This window comes from Chiloscyllium plagiosum, unplaced genomic scaffold (assembly GCF_037043375.1).
Source record: "Chiloscyllium plagiosum isolate Xiang-an unplaced genomic scaffold, Cpla_swu_hap1 HiC_scaffold_1, whole genome shotgun sequence".
NCBI classification, from domain to species: domain Eukaryota; kingdom Metazoa; phylum Chordata; class Chondrichthyes; order Orectolobiformes; family Hemiscylliidae; genus Chiloscyllium; species Chiloscyllium plagiosum.
The window spans coordinates 112,319,852-112,340,330 of NW_028270139.1; the positions used below are offsets into that span (position 1 = coordinate 112,319,852).

At 41.9% G+C, this 20,479-nt stretch overlaps 1 protein-coding gene across 7 annotated transcripts in view; it reads left to right on the forward strand.

Annotated features, from left to right (window-relative positions):
• ubap2a (ubiquitin associated protein 2a) overlaps window positions 1–20,479 on the forward strand; it is a 114,876-nt gene that overhangs the window by 19,865 nt on the left and 74,532 nt on the right. For all 7 annotated transcript variants that reach the window (XM_087989954.1, XM_043687679.2, XM_087989938.1 and 4 more), the window contains 2 exons: window positions 5,971–6,124; window positions 6,219–6,296. In XM_087989954.1, coding sequence (XP_087846080.1) covers window positions 5,971–6,124; window positions 6,219–6,296 — 232 coding nt within the window. The remainder of the gene's footprint in view (window positions 1–5,970; window positions 6,125–6,218; window positions 6,297–20,479) is intronic.

Consider the following 20,479-nt stretch of genomic DNA (forward strand, 5'->3'; position numbering starts at 1 on the left):
TTCAGCAGTTCTTGATAAGTCAGTCATTGAGATATACGGCATGGAAACAGACTCTTCGGTCCAACTCGTCCATGCTGACCAGATATCCTAACCTAATCTAGTCTCATTTATCAGCACTTGGCACATAGCCCTCTAATCTTTTCCTATTCATACACTCATCCAGATGCGTTTTAAAATGTCCAAGCCTCCACAATTCCTCTGGCAACTCATTTCATATGTGCATCATCCTCTGCATTTTAAAAAAAGTTTCCCCCTGTCCCTTTTAAACTTTTTCCCCCTCCCCCTAAACCTATGCCCTCTAGTTGTGGACTCTCTTCCCCTCCTCCTCCTCCTCCCCCCCCCCCCCCACACAGGGGAAAGACTGTCTATTTACCCTATCCATGCCTCTATAAACCTCTATAAGGTCACCCCTCGGCCTCCGATGATCCAGGGAAAACAACCCCAGCCTATTCGATCTCTCCCTATAAGTTCAAACCCTCCAACTCTGGCAACATCCTCGTAAATCTTTACTGAACCTTTTCAAGTTTTGTAACATCCTTCCAATAGGAGGGAGACCAGAATTGCACGCAGTATTCCAAACGTGGCCTAACCAATGCCCTGTACAGCCACAATATGACCTCCCAACTCCTATACTCAATGCATTGACCAGTAAAGGCAAGCATACAAAACACTGCCTTCACTGTCCGATCTACCTGCAACTCCACTTTCCAGGATCTATGAGCCTGCACTCCAAAGTCTTCGTTCAGTAACACTCCCTAAGATCTTAGCATTAAGTGTGTAGGTCGTGCTAAGATTTGCTTTTCCAAAATGTAGCACCTCTCATTTATCTGAATTAAATTCCATCTGCCACTCCTCAGCCTATTTGTCCATCTGATAAAGATCCTGAGGTAATCTCCTTCACTATCCACTACTTCTCCAATTTTGGTGTCATCTGCAAACTTAGTCAACCACTTGTTCCCAGAAACCAGGCTGCTGAGCCTCTCTTGAACTGCTTCCAATGCTGGCTGCTTCAATTGAAAGGAAGTTTACAACACGAAGAAGACATGAGAACAGTATGTGAACATATTCAAGATATGAGCGATTTAAAAATGTAATAGGAAGTGGTAGAAAATGTATGGAGATGAGTGCAACAAAAATTAGAGCCTAAGTAATAGTTAAGAACCCTAATGCTTAAGGCAGGTGGTGGTGTTATCCTGTGCTGAACCAAATTGGTCAGAGATTATCCGACCAAAAGAAGCAGTGAAACCTAGATGTAGATGTTCAAGAAAGGATCAAGGCAAAAGATGGAAAATTATAGGCCAATTAACCTAACCTCGGTTGTTGGTAAAATTCTAGAATCCATCATTAAGGATGAGGTTTCTAAATTCTTGGAAGAGCACGGTCGGGTTAGAACAAGTCAACATGGATTTAGTAAGGGGAAGTCGTGCCTGACAAACCTGTTGGAGTTCTTTGAAGAGGTGACAAGTAGGTTAGACCGGGGAAACCCAGTGGATGTGGTCTACCTAGACTTCCAAAAGGCCTTTGATAAGGTGCCACATGGGAGGCTGCTGAGCAAGGTGAGGGCCCATGGTGTTTGAGGTGAGCTACTGGTATGGATAGAGGGTTGGCTGTCTGACAGGAGGCAGAGAGTTGGGATAAAAGGTTCTTTTTCGGAATGGCAGCCGGTGACAAGCGGTGTCCCGCAGGGTTCAGTGTTGGGGTCGCAGCTGTTCACGTTATATATATATATATTAATGATCTGGATGAAGGGACTGGGGGCATTCTAGCGAAGTTTGCCGACGATACAAAGTTAGGTGGACAGGCAGGTAGTACTGAGGAAGTGGGGAGGCTGCAGAAGGATCTAGACAGTTTGGAGGAATGGTCCAGGAAATGGTTGATGGAATTCAATGTGAGCAAATGCGAGGTCTTGCACTTTGGGGGAAAAAGAATAGAATCATGGATTACTTTCTAAATGGTGAGAAAATTCGTAAAGCCAAAGTACAGAGGGATCTGGGAGTGCTAGTTGAGGATTCTCTAAAGGTAAACATGCAGGTTGAGTCCGTGATTAAGAAAGCAAATGCAATGTTGTCAATTATCTCAAGAGGATTGGGATATAAAAGCACTGTTGTGCTACTGAGACTTTATAAAGCTCCAAATGGGGCCCAACCAGAGTACTGTGTCCAGTTTTGGTCCCCACACCTCAGGAAGGACATACTGGCACTGGAGCGTGCCCAGCGGAGATTCACATGGATGATCCCTGGAATGATAGGTCTAACATACGAGGAATGGCTGAGGATCCTGGGATTGTATTCATTGGAGTTTAGAAGATTATGGGAAGATCTAATAGAAACTTACAAGATAATACATGGCTTGGAAAGGGTGGACGCTAGGAAATTGTTTCCGTTAGGCGAGGAGACGAGGACCCGTGGACACAACCTTCGAATTAGAGGGGGTAAATTCAGAACAGAAATGCGGAGACATTTCTTCAGCCAGAGAATGGTGGGCCTGTGGAATTCATTGCCACAGAGTGCAGTGGAGGCTGGGACGCTAAATGTCTTCAAGGCAGAGATTGATAAATTCTTGATGTCCCAAGGAATTAAAGGCTACGGGGAGAATGCGGGTAAGTGGAGTTGAAATGCCCATCAGAGCTGAAAATGTGTTGCTGGAAAAGCGCAGCATGTCAGGCAGCATCCAAGTTTCAGGAGAATCGACGTTTCGGGCATAAGCCCTTCAGGAATGAGGAAAGTGTGTCCAGCAGGCTAAGATAAAAGGTAGGGAGGAGGGACTTAAAGCCTTCCGCCGCTTCCTTTCCCGCCGTACCAACCAGTACCCTTCTACTGACACCCTCCTTCGACTGACTGAACTGGTCCTCACCCTGAACAACTTCTTTCCAATCCTCCCACTTCCTCCAAACCAAAGGAGTAGCCATGGGCACCCGCATGGGCCCCAGCTATGCCTGCCTCTTCGTAGGATATGTGGAACAGTCCATCTTCCGCAGTTACACTGGCACCACCCCCCACCTTTTCCTCCACTACATCGATGACTGTATCAGCGCTGCCTCATGCTCCCACGAGGAGTTTGAACAGTTCATCCACTTTACCAACACCTTCCACCCCGACCTCAAATTCACCTGGACCGTCTCAGACTCCTCCCTCCCCTTCCTAGACCTTTCCATTTCTATCTCGGGTGACCGAATCGACACGGACATTTACTATAAACCGACCGACTCCCACAGCTACCTAGACTACACCTCCTCCTACCCTGCCCCCTGCAAAAACGCCATCCCATATTCCCAATTCCTTCATCTCCGCCGCATCTGCTCCCAGGAGGACCAGTTCCAAAACCGTACAACCCAGATGGCCTCCTTCTTCAAGGACCGCAATTTCCCGCCAGACGTAGTCGACAATGCCCTCCACCGCATCTCTTCCGTCCTTGAGCCCCGCCCCTCCAACCGCCACCAGGACAGAACCCCACTGGTCCTCACCTACCACCCCACCAACCTCCATGTACAATGTATCATCCGCCGTCATTTCCGCCACCTCCAAACGGACCCCACCACCAGGGATATATTTCCCTCCCCTCCCCTATCAGCGTTCCGAAAAGATCACTCCCTCAGTGACTCCCTCGTCAGATCCACACCCCTCACCAACCCAACCTCCCCTCCCGGCACCTTCCCCTGCAACCGCAAGAAATGCAAAGCTTGCGCCCACACCTCTTCCCTTACTTTCCTCCAAGGCCCCAAGGGACGCTTCCATATCCGCCACAAATTCACCTGCACCTCCACACACACCATCTATTGCACTGCTGCACCCGATGTGGCCTCCTCTATATTGGGGAGACAGGCCGCCTACTTGCGGAACGTTTCAGAGAACACCTCTGGGACACCCGGACCAACCAACCCAACCACCCCGTAGCCCGACACTTTAACTCCCCCTCCCACTCCACCAAGAACATGCAGGTCCTTGGCAACACGACGGTTGGAGGAAGAGCGCCTCATCTTCTGCCTGGGAACCCTCCAACCACAAGGGATGAACTCAGATTTCTCCAGTTTCCTCATCCCCCCCCCCCCCGCCAAACCTTGTCTCAGTCAAATCCCTCGAACTCAGCACCACCTTCCTAACCTGCAATCTTCTTCCTGACCTCTCCGCCCCCACCCCACTCCGGCCTATCACCCTCACCTTGACCTCCCTCCACCTATCGCATTTCCAAAGCCCCTCCCCAAGTCCCTCCTCCCTACCTTTTATCTTAGCCTGCTGGACACACTTTCCTCATTCCTGAAGAAGGGCTTATGCCCGAAACGTCGATTCTCCTGTTCCTTGGATGCTGCCTGACATGCTGCGCTTTTCCAGCAACACATTTTCAACTCTGATCTCCAGCATCTGCAGCCCTCACTTTCTCCTTGAAATGCTCATCAGCCATGATTGAATGGCGGAGTGGACTCGATGGGCCGAATGGCCTTCCTTCCGCTCCTATATCTTATGGTCTTATAGATCAGCATATTGGATTTTTTTGGGATCAGCAGATGATTAAAATGTTAATAGATGTGGAAATTGAAAGTAAATTGGTAAGCTATATAAATACAAAAGCAATAGCCTCTACAGGCATATAAAAAAAGTAGCTAAAATAATTGTGGATACAGGATCTGGCCTGAATCCAGCTGTTTTTTTTGAAAAGGAAGTGGTTGCACTGATAGAGGCATTACTTGAAATATTCTAGAACTTGATAGATTCCAGGAACATTTCAGTAAATTAGAAAACTGCTACTGTGACACCTCTCCAAGAAGGGAGGGAGACCAAGCAGGAAACTATAGGCCAATTAACCCAACATCACCCATTGGGACTATTAAGCTAGAAATTCCAGGGCATTTAACCAAGTTTTTCACGCAACCAGCATGGTTTTGTGAAAGGGCAATGATGTTTGACAAATTTTGCTAGTGTTCTTGGAGGGTATAACAAGCAGAGTTGACAGTGAAACTGGTAGATATAGGGCATATGGATTTCCAGCAAACATTTGATGCCCCATAAAATTATGGATCTCACTGTATGGGGCAGTGTATTGACATGGATTGGTTTACATTTTGAAGGTAGAGTTAGGATTCATGGCTCATCATTTTGGAAAGGTGTAACTTGTGGAATGTATCAAAATTTGTTAAATGTACAATGAGGAATTTGCAAGGATATAAAATGGAATGTGTTGTAGGAAAGAGGAGGAAGCAGCAAAAAGCAGACTATTTACATGAAGAGAAACTCCCAAAATAGTGCTGTGCAAAGGGAGTGTTCTTATAAAATGCAAAATTACCAACAAATAAGTTAGGCAAATGGTCCAACAAATAAATTTAGGCAAATGGAATTTCAGCCTCTATTGTTAGGGGGTTGTCATTTAAAAATTGAAGCCTTCCTATAACAGAATAGGTTGCTGGTGTGGCCACTTCAGTCTTATGTGCAGTTTTTAAGGCTGTATTTAAAGGATGCACTGGCATTAGAGGCCTGCTAGTCCGACTGCTGGGATGAAGGCGTTAACTAACTAGGGACTGCTCAACAGGTCAGTCCTTCATTCATTAGAAGAATGAGGATGATATTTTTGACCTGTCCAAGATTTTTTTGGCAGTGCTTGATGGGGTAAATATTGAGATGTTTCCAGTAATAGAGCAAACTCAAACCAGGAGACATAACTACAGAATAAGGGGAAATTTGTCCCAAACTGACATGGAAAGAAATTTCTTCTCCCAGACAGTAGCGAATGTCTGGAATTCTGTATTCCTCTATGTTCTGGAGGCCAAATCACTAAGAATGGAGGGGTAGATTTTTAAATAGAAATACAAGTTGAGGGCTGAGATGAGCTGGCATGAAGAACTAGTTCAGTCCTGATCTTGTTGAAAGGCAGGCTTGAGGTGCAATTCCTGTTTCTTAAGCTGATTGTGAATTGTTATGGATGTGGAATTTCAGAATTTGGTTTAAAGCTGAAGTGATTTGATTGGGTGTCATTGTACAGACTTCATGGGAGACTGTAGGCAAAAAGAAGAGTCTTGGAACTGGAAAAGATGGCCTTCTAGAAAATAAAGAAAACCGAGAGAAGCGTGGAGATAAAGCAATTCGGGGTCGTGCAGCCTCTTCTAGACGAGGGAGAGGAAGTCAAGGCAGGGATTGTAAGTATTTCATTTATATGTAACACTGAGACAGTTGTTTGCTGTTTCTGCTGAAGTGCATATTTCCTGAACTTTCCATGTTTTCAATTTGCAGACAGAGTTGAGGAAAATGGAGTGGATGTTAGTCCAGGTGATAAATATGCAGAGCGAGGCAGGCGTGGCCGTGGCAGAGGTGAGACAGGAAAAAAGCAGCAATCTTGACTGTATTACTGTTTATATACTACTGTCACTTGAATTTCATTAATATTACTTAAGATAATGACTGGAAATATAACTGGTTCATCAAGCTTCTAATCATGTATGATGGTTGTGGCATAATTTTTCACTCCCTACTTAACCACTATGATCTCTTAAGGCAATCAAATTTTAAGCTAATTATGGAAGGAGGTCTTAAGTATGCTCAAAGAATTCTTTAGGAATGTGCTCCTCGGCAGTTCCTTTTTTTCTCTCTGGTCTTTCAGAAATCACCTTAACATGCATACTGTACCTTGCTGTTGGATGCCATCTGTTATCCTGGTTAAGAAGCCTCAGTCTTCTGAGCTGAGTGATTTCTGACTGCTCTACCTCTTAATAATTATCAACTGTTTTGAGAAGTTTGTCTGTAACATTTTGATCTATTTGATCGTATTAATCTGTTTATATTCTGGGTGATGTGGTTTAACTTTGGTGCATCTGATCAACAGGTAGGTTAATGCTACCTTTGATTTCTCTTTAACTTTTAATACTATGTGATTGCTTAAGCATGTTGAAAAAATGGGAAACCTTAAAGTTTGCTCCTACTTTTGGTTTTCTTCACTACAGTTTCTAATACTTTGCCTGATATGGCTGTGTTGGGAAAGCAGACACTTGAACAGTGACTAAACTAAACTGGGAAGAAAGGATATTTGATGAGCTGATTTTTAAAAAAAAAAAATTGAAATCTGTTTTTGAAAAATTTTGAAAACAATGTCATGAATCATGGAAATCATCCCTTGTCCAAAATCCTGGAAACCTGATCTTAGGGCAAAGTTAAAAATTGCACCAGGTTATACTCCAATAGATTTATTTGGAAGTACAAACTTTCGGAGTGCTGCTCCTTCAGAATAGCTCGTGGGACAGATTATAGGACCTCGAGTTTATAGTGAAAGTCAAAGTGTCATACAACTGGTGCAATGTATTGAACAAACCTAGATTGCTGTTCAGTCTTTAATTATTTAGAATGGGGTTGCAGGTTTTGATTAATATGTCAATCCTGGAACTCTTTCAAGTCACATTCCCGAGATAACTTAAGGTGACATCTTAAAATGACATCTTAACTCAGACAATGCATTAAAGGTGTGAGGTTAGAGTGTGTACCCCAAACTTAAGTCAGACTGGTTCTATTTCTAAAGTAGGAATTGATAAAATGTCATGTAGATGGACTGCCAACAGCTTGTATGCTTATTGAACAAAATAGACTCTATCTACAAATACAAGTCTGCTCATGCAAATTCACCCCATGGGGTGAATTGGGGCAAATGGAGAAAGACTGCTGAAAACTGCAGACCAGAGGGATTTGAGTCCTTGTTCATGAGTTGCAAAAAGCTAGCATCTAAGTTCAGGTATTCAGGAAGGCAAATGCAATGTTGGCCTTTTGAAGTAAAGGGAATGTATATAGAAATATTGAAGTCTTGTTAAAATTGTACAAGGCACTAGTCAGACTAGAGCTAGAATACTAAGCAGTTCTGAATGCCTAATATAAAGCTACCTTGGCATTGGAGGCTTTCAGGAGAAGTTTCATGAGGCAGATATGTATTTTCTTGAGGCATTGAGTAGTTTGGGCCGATACTGAGTTTAGAAGAATGCGATGTGACTTTGAGACATAGATTCTTAAGGAGTGTGACATTGTAGATATGCAAAGTGGAAGGATTTGGGACTAGAGGGTATAGTCTCAGAATAAGAAATCACCTATTTAAGATGAATGAGGAAGAATTTGTGTGGGTTATGAATTTGTGGAATTTTTTATTGCACAGAGCTGTCCAGGCTCTGTCCTTAGTATTTGTAATGTTATGATAGGTTTTTTTTTAATGATGAAATTGAGTTATGGGGAAAAGGCAGGAAAATGATGTTAAAAGTTATCAAAACAGCTCCCTGATCTAACTGGCTGAGCACACTTGATGGGCTGAGTGGCCTGTTTGTTCTACTCCTGTGTCTTAGGGCCTAATGAAATTGTGGGCCTGATCAGGTGTGATAAAGTAAACTGGGTACTCTGCAGAAGAATGTAAAATGGTGTAATAATTCTCTGCTGCCTTTCAGTTTAAAATAACAACGTTATTGTTTTTTGGGGAAAATGCAATGTTATTTCTATGTTGATAATAATGTAGACATTAAAATAGTTACACTGCAAGTGCCTAGGTGAAAAGTGGCTGTAGTAACCAACGAAGCTGCATGCATGTACTACCTTGGAAAGTTAAAGTTCTTTTGAGTAGATCTTACAATCGTGGATGTTATTTTGAAAAGGCAGTAGGTGAGCATGCTATCCTCTTTGGAAGCCTTGTCTGATATGGATGTGTTGGAGAAATCAGGGCCTTGAAGGGTACAGAGGTTGCGGACACATGATATTTGATGAGCTGACCTTAATGAAATCTGACCTTTGAAGTCGTCATGAGCAATGAGAATCCTTTCTTCTCTGTATTATTTTGGATGTGTTCAGGGAAAGCTGTAATTTCTCGGGCATGTTCTGGGACCAAGGTTTGAATCCCACTATGGCAGATGGGAGTTTGAAATCATCAAAAATCGAGGGCTAAGAGTCTAATTATGACCATGAAACAGTTGCTGGAAGAGCACAGCCGGTCAGGCAGCATCTGATGATCAGGAGAGTTGACGTTTTGAGCATAAGCTCTCAATCAGGATGAAGAACTTGTGCTCGAAATGTCTACTTTCCTGCTCCTCGGATGCTGCCTGACTGGCTGTGCTTTCTCAGCACTGCACTTCTTGATTCTGACTCTGATCTCCAGCATCTGCAGTCCTTACTTTCTCCTCCATGAAACAATTGCTGGTTGTCAGAAAAAAAAACATGTAGTTCACTAATCTTTTTGAGGAAGAAAACTGCTGTCATTGTGGTCTGGCGTACATGTGACTCTAGATTCATAGTAATATGGTTGATTCTTAACTGCTGTCTGAGCAATTAGGTTGGGCAGTAAATGCTGATCTAATCAGCAATGCCCACAATCCATGAATGAAATGAAAGAAAGCAGGAGAGATCAGCTCATGAATTTGGGTATCTGATGTACGAAGGAGGAGTCAGTAATCACTGATTATTCTAATTACACTAATAATTTTAATACTTTGAAGTACATTCTTTATGCTGAAGTAACTTTCTGATGTTTTTAATCTCTGTACTTTCTGTAATCTCTGTACCACCTGAATCCCTGTACTTTCTCTCTGAATGAACACTGCATATGATGTTAGTATGTTTTACCATTTTCCTAAGGTTGAAAAGTATGTCCTGATGTATAACCCAGTTCTAACCTTGGATGATTTGAGGTTGTAATTGTTACTTCTCTTTAACCTGTTTGTTTTACACCACACAATTTTTCATGTTTGTTTTGACTTCCCATTCAGTTATTTTCTGGTTCAATGAAGTAGAGTAGCTCTTTGGAATTATTTTCATAATTTAGCTGCTTCAGTTTGGAAGCTGACCTTGCTGTCTTCACCTGTATTCTTTCCAAAGCCCTTTGCCTACTTCAACATATGCAGCACATTTAACTTGAACAATTGAAGTACTTTTTAAATATGTTCATGAAATTTCTCATCAGGATGATCAGCATATGTTCATTGTGTGTTCTCTGCTGAGGTGAACACCTCTTGAGTTCTTGAATTTTCACTTGAAGGTTGCAGAGTTTGTTTTTTCTAAAGTGCTTTTGAATTGGAGATTGAGACTCTCAATAAACTCTCTCCACCTGAATCCCTGTATCTGATGTTTTACCTGTACTCAATCTGTTCATTAAGAACTGCTCCTGTGACTTCTTCAGCTTAACTTCTTTGCTCTCAACCATTCTAAGCTGAACTTACTGCGCACTCTGCTGCCAAATCCAGCCCTAACTTTGTAGTAAAGCCCACCGACCAAGGACAGTGCTGTTGTTTGGTGCACTGACCTCCCATGTTACCTCCATTCCATTTTTCCATTTTCTTCATCTGTTATGCTCTGTTCTGATGACACCTTCTGCAGGGGGCTTATTTCCTCAACTGAAAATTCCCTGCTGTCATGGTCGTTAGCTGTGTCTGATTGGTTTCCCCACATATCTGCCTTCAATCCCTTTCCTTTTCCACGATAATGATGGGGTCCCTCCCAACCTCTGCATTCAAAGGATCATAAGCTACTGCATCCAGTAGGAGGCCACCACCAGACACCCTTGTCTGCATTCTGCAGATTGTTGCTTCTAGGACACCCTAGTCACTGCTCCATTCCCAGCACCCCACAGGACCTTAGGCAAGTTTTGCACCTTCTGCAATTTCATGTTTCCTCATCTCTCCTCACTATCCAAGGTCCCAGGCACGCCTTCCAAGTGAAGTAGTGATTTACCTGCACCTTACTCCATTTAGTGTCCATGTATTTGTTGTTCTACTTTGGGAAGATGAAATGCAGTTTGGGTGATCACTTTACTGTCTCTGTAAATATGACCCTGAGCTTCTAGTTGCCTGTCACGTCAACGCAGTACTTTGCTTCCTAGCCAGCATTTCTGTCTCTGGCCTGCTGCAGTGCTCCAGAAAGCCTTGATGCAAACTGGAATGCAACACATGTCTTCTGCTTGGAAACATGACAGCCTTCAGAACACATTATCATGTTTAATAATGTTAACTGCATGACTATTACCTCCTATGTCTATTAACCACCCCCACAGCTCAGATCCTGTCAAGACATGGCTTGCTTTCAGCACAGAGACAACCCATTTTCACTCATGCATAGCTGCCATTACCAGTTACCTAGCTTTTTCCCTTTGGCTTCTTATCTTATTCCCTTTTGTATGCTTAACTTTCTCTGGGCTTCCTGTCCACCTACCTGCTTACTACTTTCTCCACCTCTTCCTTCTGATCATCAGTGTAAATACTACTTTTATGTAACTGCTATGAGTTCTAAAGGAGGATCACTGTACTCAAAACTTTGTTTTCTGCCTGCAGATGTTGCTAGAACAGCTGAATTTCTCCAGCAAATTGAGAATATTTTTGGCTCAGGTTGAGGTTCTGGATGTAGGTTTGTTCACTGAGCTGAAAGGTTCAGTTTCGTGAAACCGAACCTTTTCAGTTCAGTGAGCAAACGTTCATCATGAATTTCTCCAATTTCTTGTCCTGAAGGTAAGAGTAAAGTTGCCAATGTCTTAAACCATAGGGCTCTGAAACAGATGACAATGGTGATGGTTTGACCCGAGTGTCACCACGCCTCAGGTGAGGGCAGGTTGAGAAGGAGACTCCTTTGTGGTAACCTCAGCAGTGTGCCTTGAACCCAAGCTGGTGGGCTTCACTGCATTGCAAGCTAGCTGTTGGTTCCTCAAAAATTCTATTCTGGATGTTAACATTTCTAAATTAACAACACCAGTTGTTTAGTTGGGACTGACTTCTACCTTCAGGTTTCAAGTAATTTAGTTTTATACTAAGCTTGATATTTTTGTTTTTGCCTTAGTTGAGTTGATTTGGAGACTGCAAAATGGTCTGCAGTTGGGTCAGATAAGTAAATGTGTTTTTTTAATGTTCATTAACTGGGTGAGGGCATTATTGGCTAGACCAGCATTTATTGCCCAGCCCTAATTGCTTAGAGGACAGTTAAGAGTAGGACTGGAGTCATATGAAGACCAAACTAGGTAAGGGTACCAGGTTTACTTAACTAAACAACATTAGTGAATCAGGTGTTTTTCCAACAATTTATGGTCATCAATAGACTCTTCAGATTTTTTATTGAATTCAGATTCCACTATCTGCCTTGGCAGGATGTGAACCTGGGTATCTGGAATGTTATTTGGGTCTCTGGATTAACCATCCAATAATACTGCTATGCCATTGCTTCCCCCTCACTATGAATTTTGGTGCTGTCTATAAGAGGCAGCTTCTCCTAACCAGGTATAAAGTCCAGTTTCAATGAGCATTTACTGCTTATAACCTGGGATAAAATAATAATGAGACTCATTATCCATGCGATACTGTTTTGTTTTTTGGTGTTGATTAGTTTGGGACAATTCTAAAATCAAAATCGTAAAATATTATTTATTTGTTGTTCCATATCATTTTGATTTATCTGTAGTTCATTTATTCTTACTGATTTGTAACAAGTTGACTTCCTAGGATGTAACTTGTTTTTTCAAGTTCATATGTTCGTATTTCATATTCCAATAAATATTTCCTGTTTCTAACCTGTTGACCTAGAACTAATATTAATTAAGTGAACGTGTCTGTTTGAAAATAGATCATTATTTTTGGAGTTAAAGCTAAACTTAAGGGCTGAAATTCCTCAACTATTCTTTTAACTTGAGGAAACTGCTCACTCTGCCAAAACTTGCTCCCTGTCACTTATGAAATTTCCACCTCAATAAGAAAACTTGACAAACCTCCTTTTCATTGATCTAACATAGTCATAGAGATGTACAGCATGGAAACAGACCCTTCGGTCCAATCTGTCCACACTGACCAGATATCCTAACCCAATCTAGGCCCACCTGTCAGCACCCGGCCCATATCACTCCAAACTCTTCCTATTCATATACCCATCCAAATGCCTCTTAAATATTGCAATTGTACCAGCCTCCACCACTTCCTCTGGCAGCTCATTCCAAACACGTACCACCCTCTGTGTGGAAAAAGTTGCCCCTTCGGTCTCTTTTATATCTTTCCACTCACACTAAACCTATGCCCTCTAGTTCTGGACACCCCAACCCTAGGGAAAAGACTTTGTCTATTTACCCTATCCATGCCCCTCATAATTTTGTAAACTTCTAAGGTCACCCGTCAGCCTCCAACGCTCCAGGGAAAACAGCCTCAGCCTGTTCAGCCTCTCCCTATAGCTCAAATGCTCCAACCCTGGAAACATTCTTGTAAATCTTTTCTGAACCCTTTCAAGTTTCACAACATCTTTTCGATAGGAAGGAGACCAGAATTGCATGCAATATTCCAACAGTGGCCTAACCAGTGTCCTGTACAGACATAACATGACCTCTCAACTCCTGTACTCCATACTCTGACCAACAAAAGAAAGCATGCCAAACGCCGCCTTCACTATCCTATCTACCTGTGACTCCACTTTCAAGGAGCTATGAACCTGCACTCCAAGGTCTCTTTGTTCAGCAATGCTCCCTAGGACCTTACCATTAAGTGTATAGGTCCTGCTAAGATTTGTTTTCCCAAATGCAGCACCTTGCATTTATCTAAATTAAACTCCATCTGCCACTTCTCAGCCCATTGGCCCATCTGGTGAAGATCCTGTTGTAATCGAAGGTAACCCTCTTCACTGTCCACTACACCTCCAATTTTGGTGTCATCTGCAAACTAACTAACTGTACCTCTTATGCTTGCATCCAAATCATTTATGTAAATGACAAAAAGTAGAGGACGCAGCACCAATCCTTGTGGCACTCCACTGGTCACAGGCCTCCAGTCTGAAAGACAACCCTCCATTTTTCGCAACATTCTGCAGCCATTCTGTTCTGCTATATTTTTTGGCTTGTGGGGTGTTGAGCAGTGGTTTGTATCTGAGACATTTTGGTAATAAGTGTTATCTGAGGCATTGATGCAGGAAGTACAGCTGTTCATGGTGGCGCTCAGTCAGATGGCATTGGTTTCCCATCATCAGGCTAGTTTTAGTGTATTGCACCCATAAATGTTTGGAGAACCTCAACCTGAGCCACAAATCTTCTAAAGAATTGCAAAGCTAGAATATCCTTCCTTGGATAAGGAGACCAAATCTGCACGTATTTTTTCAGGTGCAGTCTTACCAATGCCCTAAACAGTTGCAGTAAGATGATCTTGGCTCCTGTATTTTAATCTTCTTGCTATGAAGGCCAACATACCATTTTCACACTTCACCATTTGCTATACCTGCATGCTTACTTTCAGCAACTGGTGTACAAGGACACCTAGGAGATGACATGCAGTTTCCTCACCTAAACTATTAACCCATAGCATCCATAGAATCCCTATATTGCGGAAGCAAGCCATTTAACCCATCGAGTCCACATTATACCCTGCTAGGAGCATCCAACCCAAACAGCTCGGGGTCACAGTGTAAGAATAAGGGGAAAACCATTCAGGACTGATATGAGGAAGAATTTCTTCATTCAGAGAGTTGTGAACCTATAAGATTGTCTAGCACACAAAGCTGTTGGCGCCAGTTTGTTAAATATATTCAAGAGGTGAGCTGGATGTGACCTTTTTGACTAAAAGAATCAAGGGGCAATGGGCAGAAAGCAGGAATGGAATACTGAAATTCCATGATCCTATTGAATTGTGGTGCAGGCCGGAAGGCCTACTGTTCTACCTATTTTCTATGTAGAGTCCTACACCCAAACATATTTAGCTGTCTTATTAATGATTTTCTGTCATAAAGTCAGATAATTGCACATGTTCAGTACCATTTGCAATTCCTCAGATACTGAATTAGTCTGTGTCCAAATGCAACAGACCAGAATAATATCCAGGCCTGAGCTGACAAGCAGCATCTGAGGCAGGAGGGTACATCAGTACCCAATAACAGGGTCGCGTGCTTGAGTCAGAGGTAGGGCCTGAGGTCAGGGCCAGGACCAGCAGCAGGGTGATTCAGAACAAGAACAATACAGCACAGGAACAGGCCATTTGTCCCTCCAAGCCTGCTTGCCACATTTAACCTGTTTATTAACCGAATCCATATCCCTTTATTCCCTTCCCAATCATGTGTTTATCCCTTTCTCTGGCCCTACTGGAAAGTGGCAAGTAACATTCATGGCACAAAAGTGTCAGGTAACGATCATCTCCAACAGAAGAGATTCTAACCATCATCCTTGACTTTCAAAAGGCAATACTATTGCTGAATCCTCCACTAACAACATTCTCGGGTTACCAGTAAACAGAAACTGAACTGGATTAGCTATGTAAATACTTTGGTTACAAGTGCAGGTCAGACATTAGGAATTGAGCAGCAAGTAATGAAGAGCTTATGTCCAAAATGTCAATTCTCCTGCTCTTCAGATGCTGTCTGAACATCTGTGCTTTTCCAGCACCCCACGTTTTGATTCTGATCTCCAGCATCTGCAGTCCTTACTTCCTCCTAGCAAAACTGACTCCCAAAGCCTGTCCACCATCAACAAGTCAGGAATGTGATGAAATACTCTCCAGTCGTTTGGATGAGTACAGCTCCAACAACAATCAAAAAGCTTGACACCATTCAGGACAAAGGAGCCTGCTTGACTGACACAAAACCACAAACATTCACTCTCTCCACCACCAATACGTAGTAGCAACTGTGTGCCATCTATAAAGTCACCAAGGCCCATAAAACACCTTCCAAACTCATTGCCACTACAATCTAGAAGGACAAGGACAACAGATTAGTCCCCTCTCAGCCATTGTTATCCTGAACTGTGTTACTTCACTGTCACTGGGTCATAGTCCTGGAGCTCCATCCCTAATCGCATTGTGTACATATACACCGAATATACTGCAGCAATTGAAGAAGGTAGTTCATTATAGCTGTCTGAAAAGGGCAATCAGGGTGTTGGGTTCTTTTTCTTGAGATTCTTACACCCTTGATGCAACTGCAACTTCTGTGCCAAAACTTTAAGTATAAGCTTTCTGGAGAAACCCTTAACACACTTCGCAGGGCTAGCAGAGTCGTGTCAAAGATATCTGTAACTTCCTTTATACAGTACAAGACTTTCACATTACTGTCAGTAATGCCCACAAGACAGCCCTAGCCATTCCCCTACAGTCACATGCCACTCAAGACTCAATGTAGTGATCATATCATTTCCAGAAACAATGTAATGTACATCATCCCTAGATGGCCAGATATGTTGTGAATCATTTTTTTAACTACAGGACATGGTCAGAATTTTAATTGCAATGTTCTTATTAATTCTGAATAGGGGATAATAATGTAATTCTTTTACTCTGAATAACTAGGAAATGGCTCTGAATGCCAAGAGATAGGGATGTAGATTTCTTACATTCTACCTGTAAGACAGAAGCATACCACTCTACCCTCAGGACATCCAATTTCCTGCAGGTCAGCAAATTCGCCCTTCAATATTTCAAGGGATGGGAAATAAATGCTGACCCAGCACATGAAGCCCTTATCACTTGAAGAATAAACAAAACTACAAACCATATCAGAATGTATAAAGATCCCCGGGCTAACTGCTAATATCTACTGATCACATTATGTCTGAAATAGACAACCACATATGTGCTCCAACAAAGATCTTCATTTTAGCAGTTTGCCAGAGGATCTGTGATAAACAATGAAGTCTTTTAAACAGACAACCTAGTCGTATGTATATCAAATGTTAAATGTCTGTATTTTGGTGTCTGAGATATCAAATTTATTTTTACTTGCTGAATTGAATCTAGTGTTTTATATCTTCCAGCTCTGGATTTATGCTGAATACATAATAGCATCCTTTGTGAATCTAGAATTTTATCATAGTCTGCTAATTCCAAGTCGTAGAAAAACTCAATACAGTTAAACGGTGTCAGAGTGTAAAGGACATGTTTCTGTAACAGATCAATCAGACCTTTTGCAAAGGGGTGTTGTAAAAAAGCCATTAAAGAATGCTTTAACACTTATAATAAGTTAGAATGTGAAAATGTTGGCACTTTAACATGATTTATTCATGCATAGATGCTTACTGACTAAGAAGTTTCTAAATCAATTCATCAGTGATGCAGTGAGTTATTACTCTGTACTTTTGCCTTGGAACAAGGGTTGAGCCCAGTTGAGGTAATAGCAGTAAAATTTCTACTTATATTTTATCTATTACATGTGAATGGTTTGGATAACTTTAATTCAGTTTCTATTGGGAATTGAGCCTATAGAACAAAAGCAATTTCTACAATTTGGTACTCACTCAGACAGACCATTATAATGGTTAATCTAAGATGTTTAAGACATGCTCCAAAATTCAGGGACGAGTCATCTGATTTTTCGACTATAGTAAATATGATATTGCTACATTTTTTCAGACATTAATCTCCCTGTCCTTTCTGGTTTATTTGTTGATATTTTATGTAATAGTTTCTTTTAAATAAGACAGGGTAAAAAGTAGTGAATAAACAATCTTTCCATGAAAAAGACATGACGTCACCAACAAACACAAAATTACTGGCAAAGTATTGCAAAGATTTACAAAGGATTCACAGCACTCCAGCATTGATATTCCTCCACTAGAGATTTAGAACTGCAATATATTTCAAATATGGAGTTTAAAGTGTCCCAAACTGGGAAAAATTCTAAAATTGTACAAGCATTAGCATACAATTAAAAAAGGCAAGAACACACTAAATGAGAAGCATCTGTATTTCCTGCACTGCACCTGTAACTATACTTCAAAACTGCTTCATTGATCGTAAAGGATAGATTGAAATTGTCAAGTTATAACTTAGTAGTCCATATTTCCTAACTGCCACTGGTTGAACACAGTTGGTTAATTGTCGACAGTTATTTTCTTGATTTTTAAAAATATTTTTATTAAAAATTTTAACATGTTTTAGCAAGTTTACAAAAGAAAACTAAAAAAAAAGAACCAAGTATAAACATTGATATACAGTTGAATCTTAAATAAATGATAACCAAAATCTATCAAACAACAAAAAAATACCAAAAGAAAAAAAAGACAAAACTCAACTCAACTAACTACTTGTCTAACTTACAACTAACCAGAGTGTATCATTAAAATTCTTACATTATTCAAGAGAAAAACAAATCCAATGGATAACACACAAATTGAGCAGTGATATACATGCTCGGAATGTGTTAACATCACATCTCAACAAAACCCGTATTTATCCAAAACATCCCGAACATAGAGCATATAAAATTCTCAAAAATAAAAGCTCTTTAGTACATTCAGATCAGTATAATAAAAAAAACTATTTCTAAATAGTAGCAAAAATGTATAAAACTTACTTAAATGGAGATCTTCCCCCTTATTCCCAGGGGGGATCACTTCCTTTCCAAAAAAATCCCCATCATAACCTCTTCCAACCAGTGCCCCATCCTTGACCCAGGCACCCCACGATAGGATAAAGAAAATTCAAGTATACTACTGAACTAGAACTAACAGTGAGTACCCTATATTTTCTCTCCCCACCCCCCCCATCCCCACAGCAACACCTGGATATTTTTTGGTAATGTTAATACCATATATGAACATGTGTGACTATAAAATTACAGTCTCAGCAAATAATAATTAAATATATTAATACAAAATAACAGGGAAAAACAACCCTGCTTCCAAGGACAAAGATAAGATAAGGTAGCCACCTTCTCTCTCTCTCTTTTCCCCCCCCCCCCACCCAATCTACATTAACTAGACCCCCTGGCCTATATGTGGGGGGGCAGGACAAGGAAATTGCTAAGTAAAGGATGAATAAATAAACCTTTCTTCCCACCCCCCCGGAGATAATATTAAACAGTAAGGTAAGATTAGATTACTTAGTGTGGAAACAAGTCCACACCGACCTGCAGAAGCGCAACCCACCCAGACCCATTCTCCTACATTTACCCCTTTGCCTAACACTATGGGCAATTTAGCATGGACTGTGGGAGGAAACCAGAGCACCCGGAGGAAACCCACGCAGACACTGGGAGAATGTGCAAACTCCCCACAGTCAGTCGCCTAAGGAGGGAATTAAACCCAGGTCTCTGGCGCTGTGAGGCAGCAGTGCTAATCACGTGCCACTGTGCTGTCCTGAAAGGAAAAAAAAGGGGCGTAAACTGGGATTGGGGGGGGGGGGGGGGTAGGGCAAAACAACATCAATTAACTAATTTGGGAAATTTGTCTGAGTGTCCAAAAGTTCCTTGGCCTTCTCCGGTGATCCGAAGTTAAACACTGACCCTCCATGGCCAAAGAGTAGTATAGCTGGGTAGCGCAAGGAGTATTGAATGTTTAAATCCCTTAAACACTTCTTTGCTTCATCAAACGCCTTCCTCTTTTGGACCAAAGCTGGGGAAAAGTCCTGAAATAACATAATCTTGGATCCTTTATAAGTCATGGCTTGGGGATCTTTCCCAAGATTTCTGGAGGCTTCCAAGAGCATCTGCCTCACCTTATAACTCTGCAGCCGGAATAGGACCGGGCAGGGGTGCTGGTTCGAGCCGGGCCCGCGTATTGCAACCCAGTAGGCCCATTCTACCCTTACCTGGCCTGATCCAGCCTCCAGATTCATTAACTGCGGAAGCCACTGTTCGAGGAACCTTGTAAGCTGGCCGCCTCCTTCCCATTCGGGAAGGCCCAGCAAACGAATATTTTTTTGACGACCTTGATTCTCAAGGTCGTCAGTGTGGTTCTCTAAGGTCCGGACTTGCTGCTCGAGAGTCCGGACCCAACCCAAGGCCAATTCTGCAATGGCCTTGGAGGTTGTGGCCTTTAGCTCAGCCCCTCCGACTCTGCATTCAATTTCTTCGATGTCTCGAGAATGAATTCCACTGACTTCGGGACTCTTCTATGAAAGCATCGATCTTCGCATTGAGTTTGGAGATTATTTCTGCGAGGCTTGCCATCATAGGTAAGTCCCCCGGGGCGGCTGCGGACGCCTCTGCTGCAGCTGGGGATGGTGGGGGAGGGGCTCCTGAGAACTGCGGGTTCCTTTCCCCCTCGTCATTTTTACAGGAGTCTGAACTGTATAAGTTTAGTACTGAACCACTAATTACATTAAGTAAAAAGTATTTTTAATTGATTGTGGGGGAGGGTGGCCCACTTTGCCTAGGTCTTGGGAGGAGCACTATAGACTCAGACTTGCTGAATCACCGCCATCTTGGATCTCCATTTTCTTGTTAAATATGGAAACCCGGTATTCTTTTAATTTGACTCACTAAGTCACGTAAATTGGGAACTTTGGATATCTTCATTAAATATTTTCGCGTTTACAATGACTCCAGAATTCAAAATGATTGCCAATGCATGATACTAATAAGTCATGATAAAAGGATACTTCATTTTTCAGAACTTAATTTGTTCTGTCAACATCATAGAAACATAATCAAAAAAATTGTAGCCAAAGAAAGATATCTAGAGGGATGATTTAAAGCTTGTTCAAACATGGTTATTTTTAAGAAAGGTCTGAAATAAGGAGGAGGAAATGAGTGGTGAAATAGATTAGAAAGGAATTCCAGATCACAGACCAAACTCTGTATCCCTTTCTGGTCATGACACCATAGTA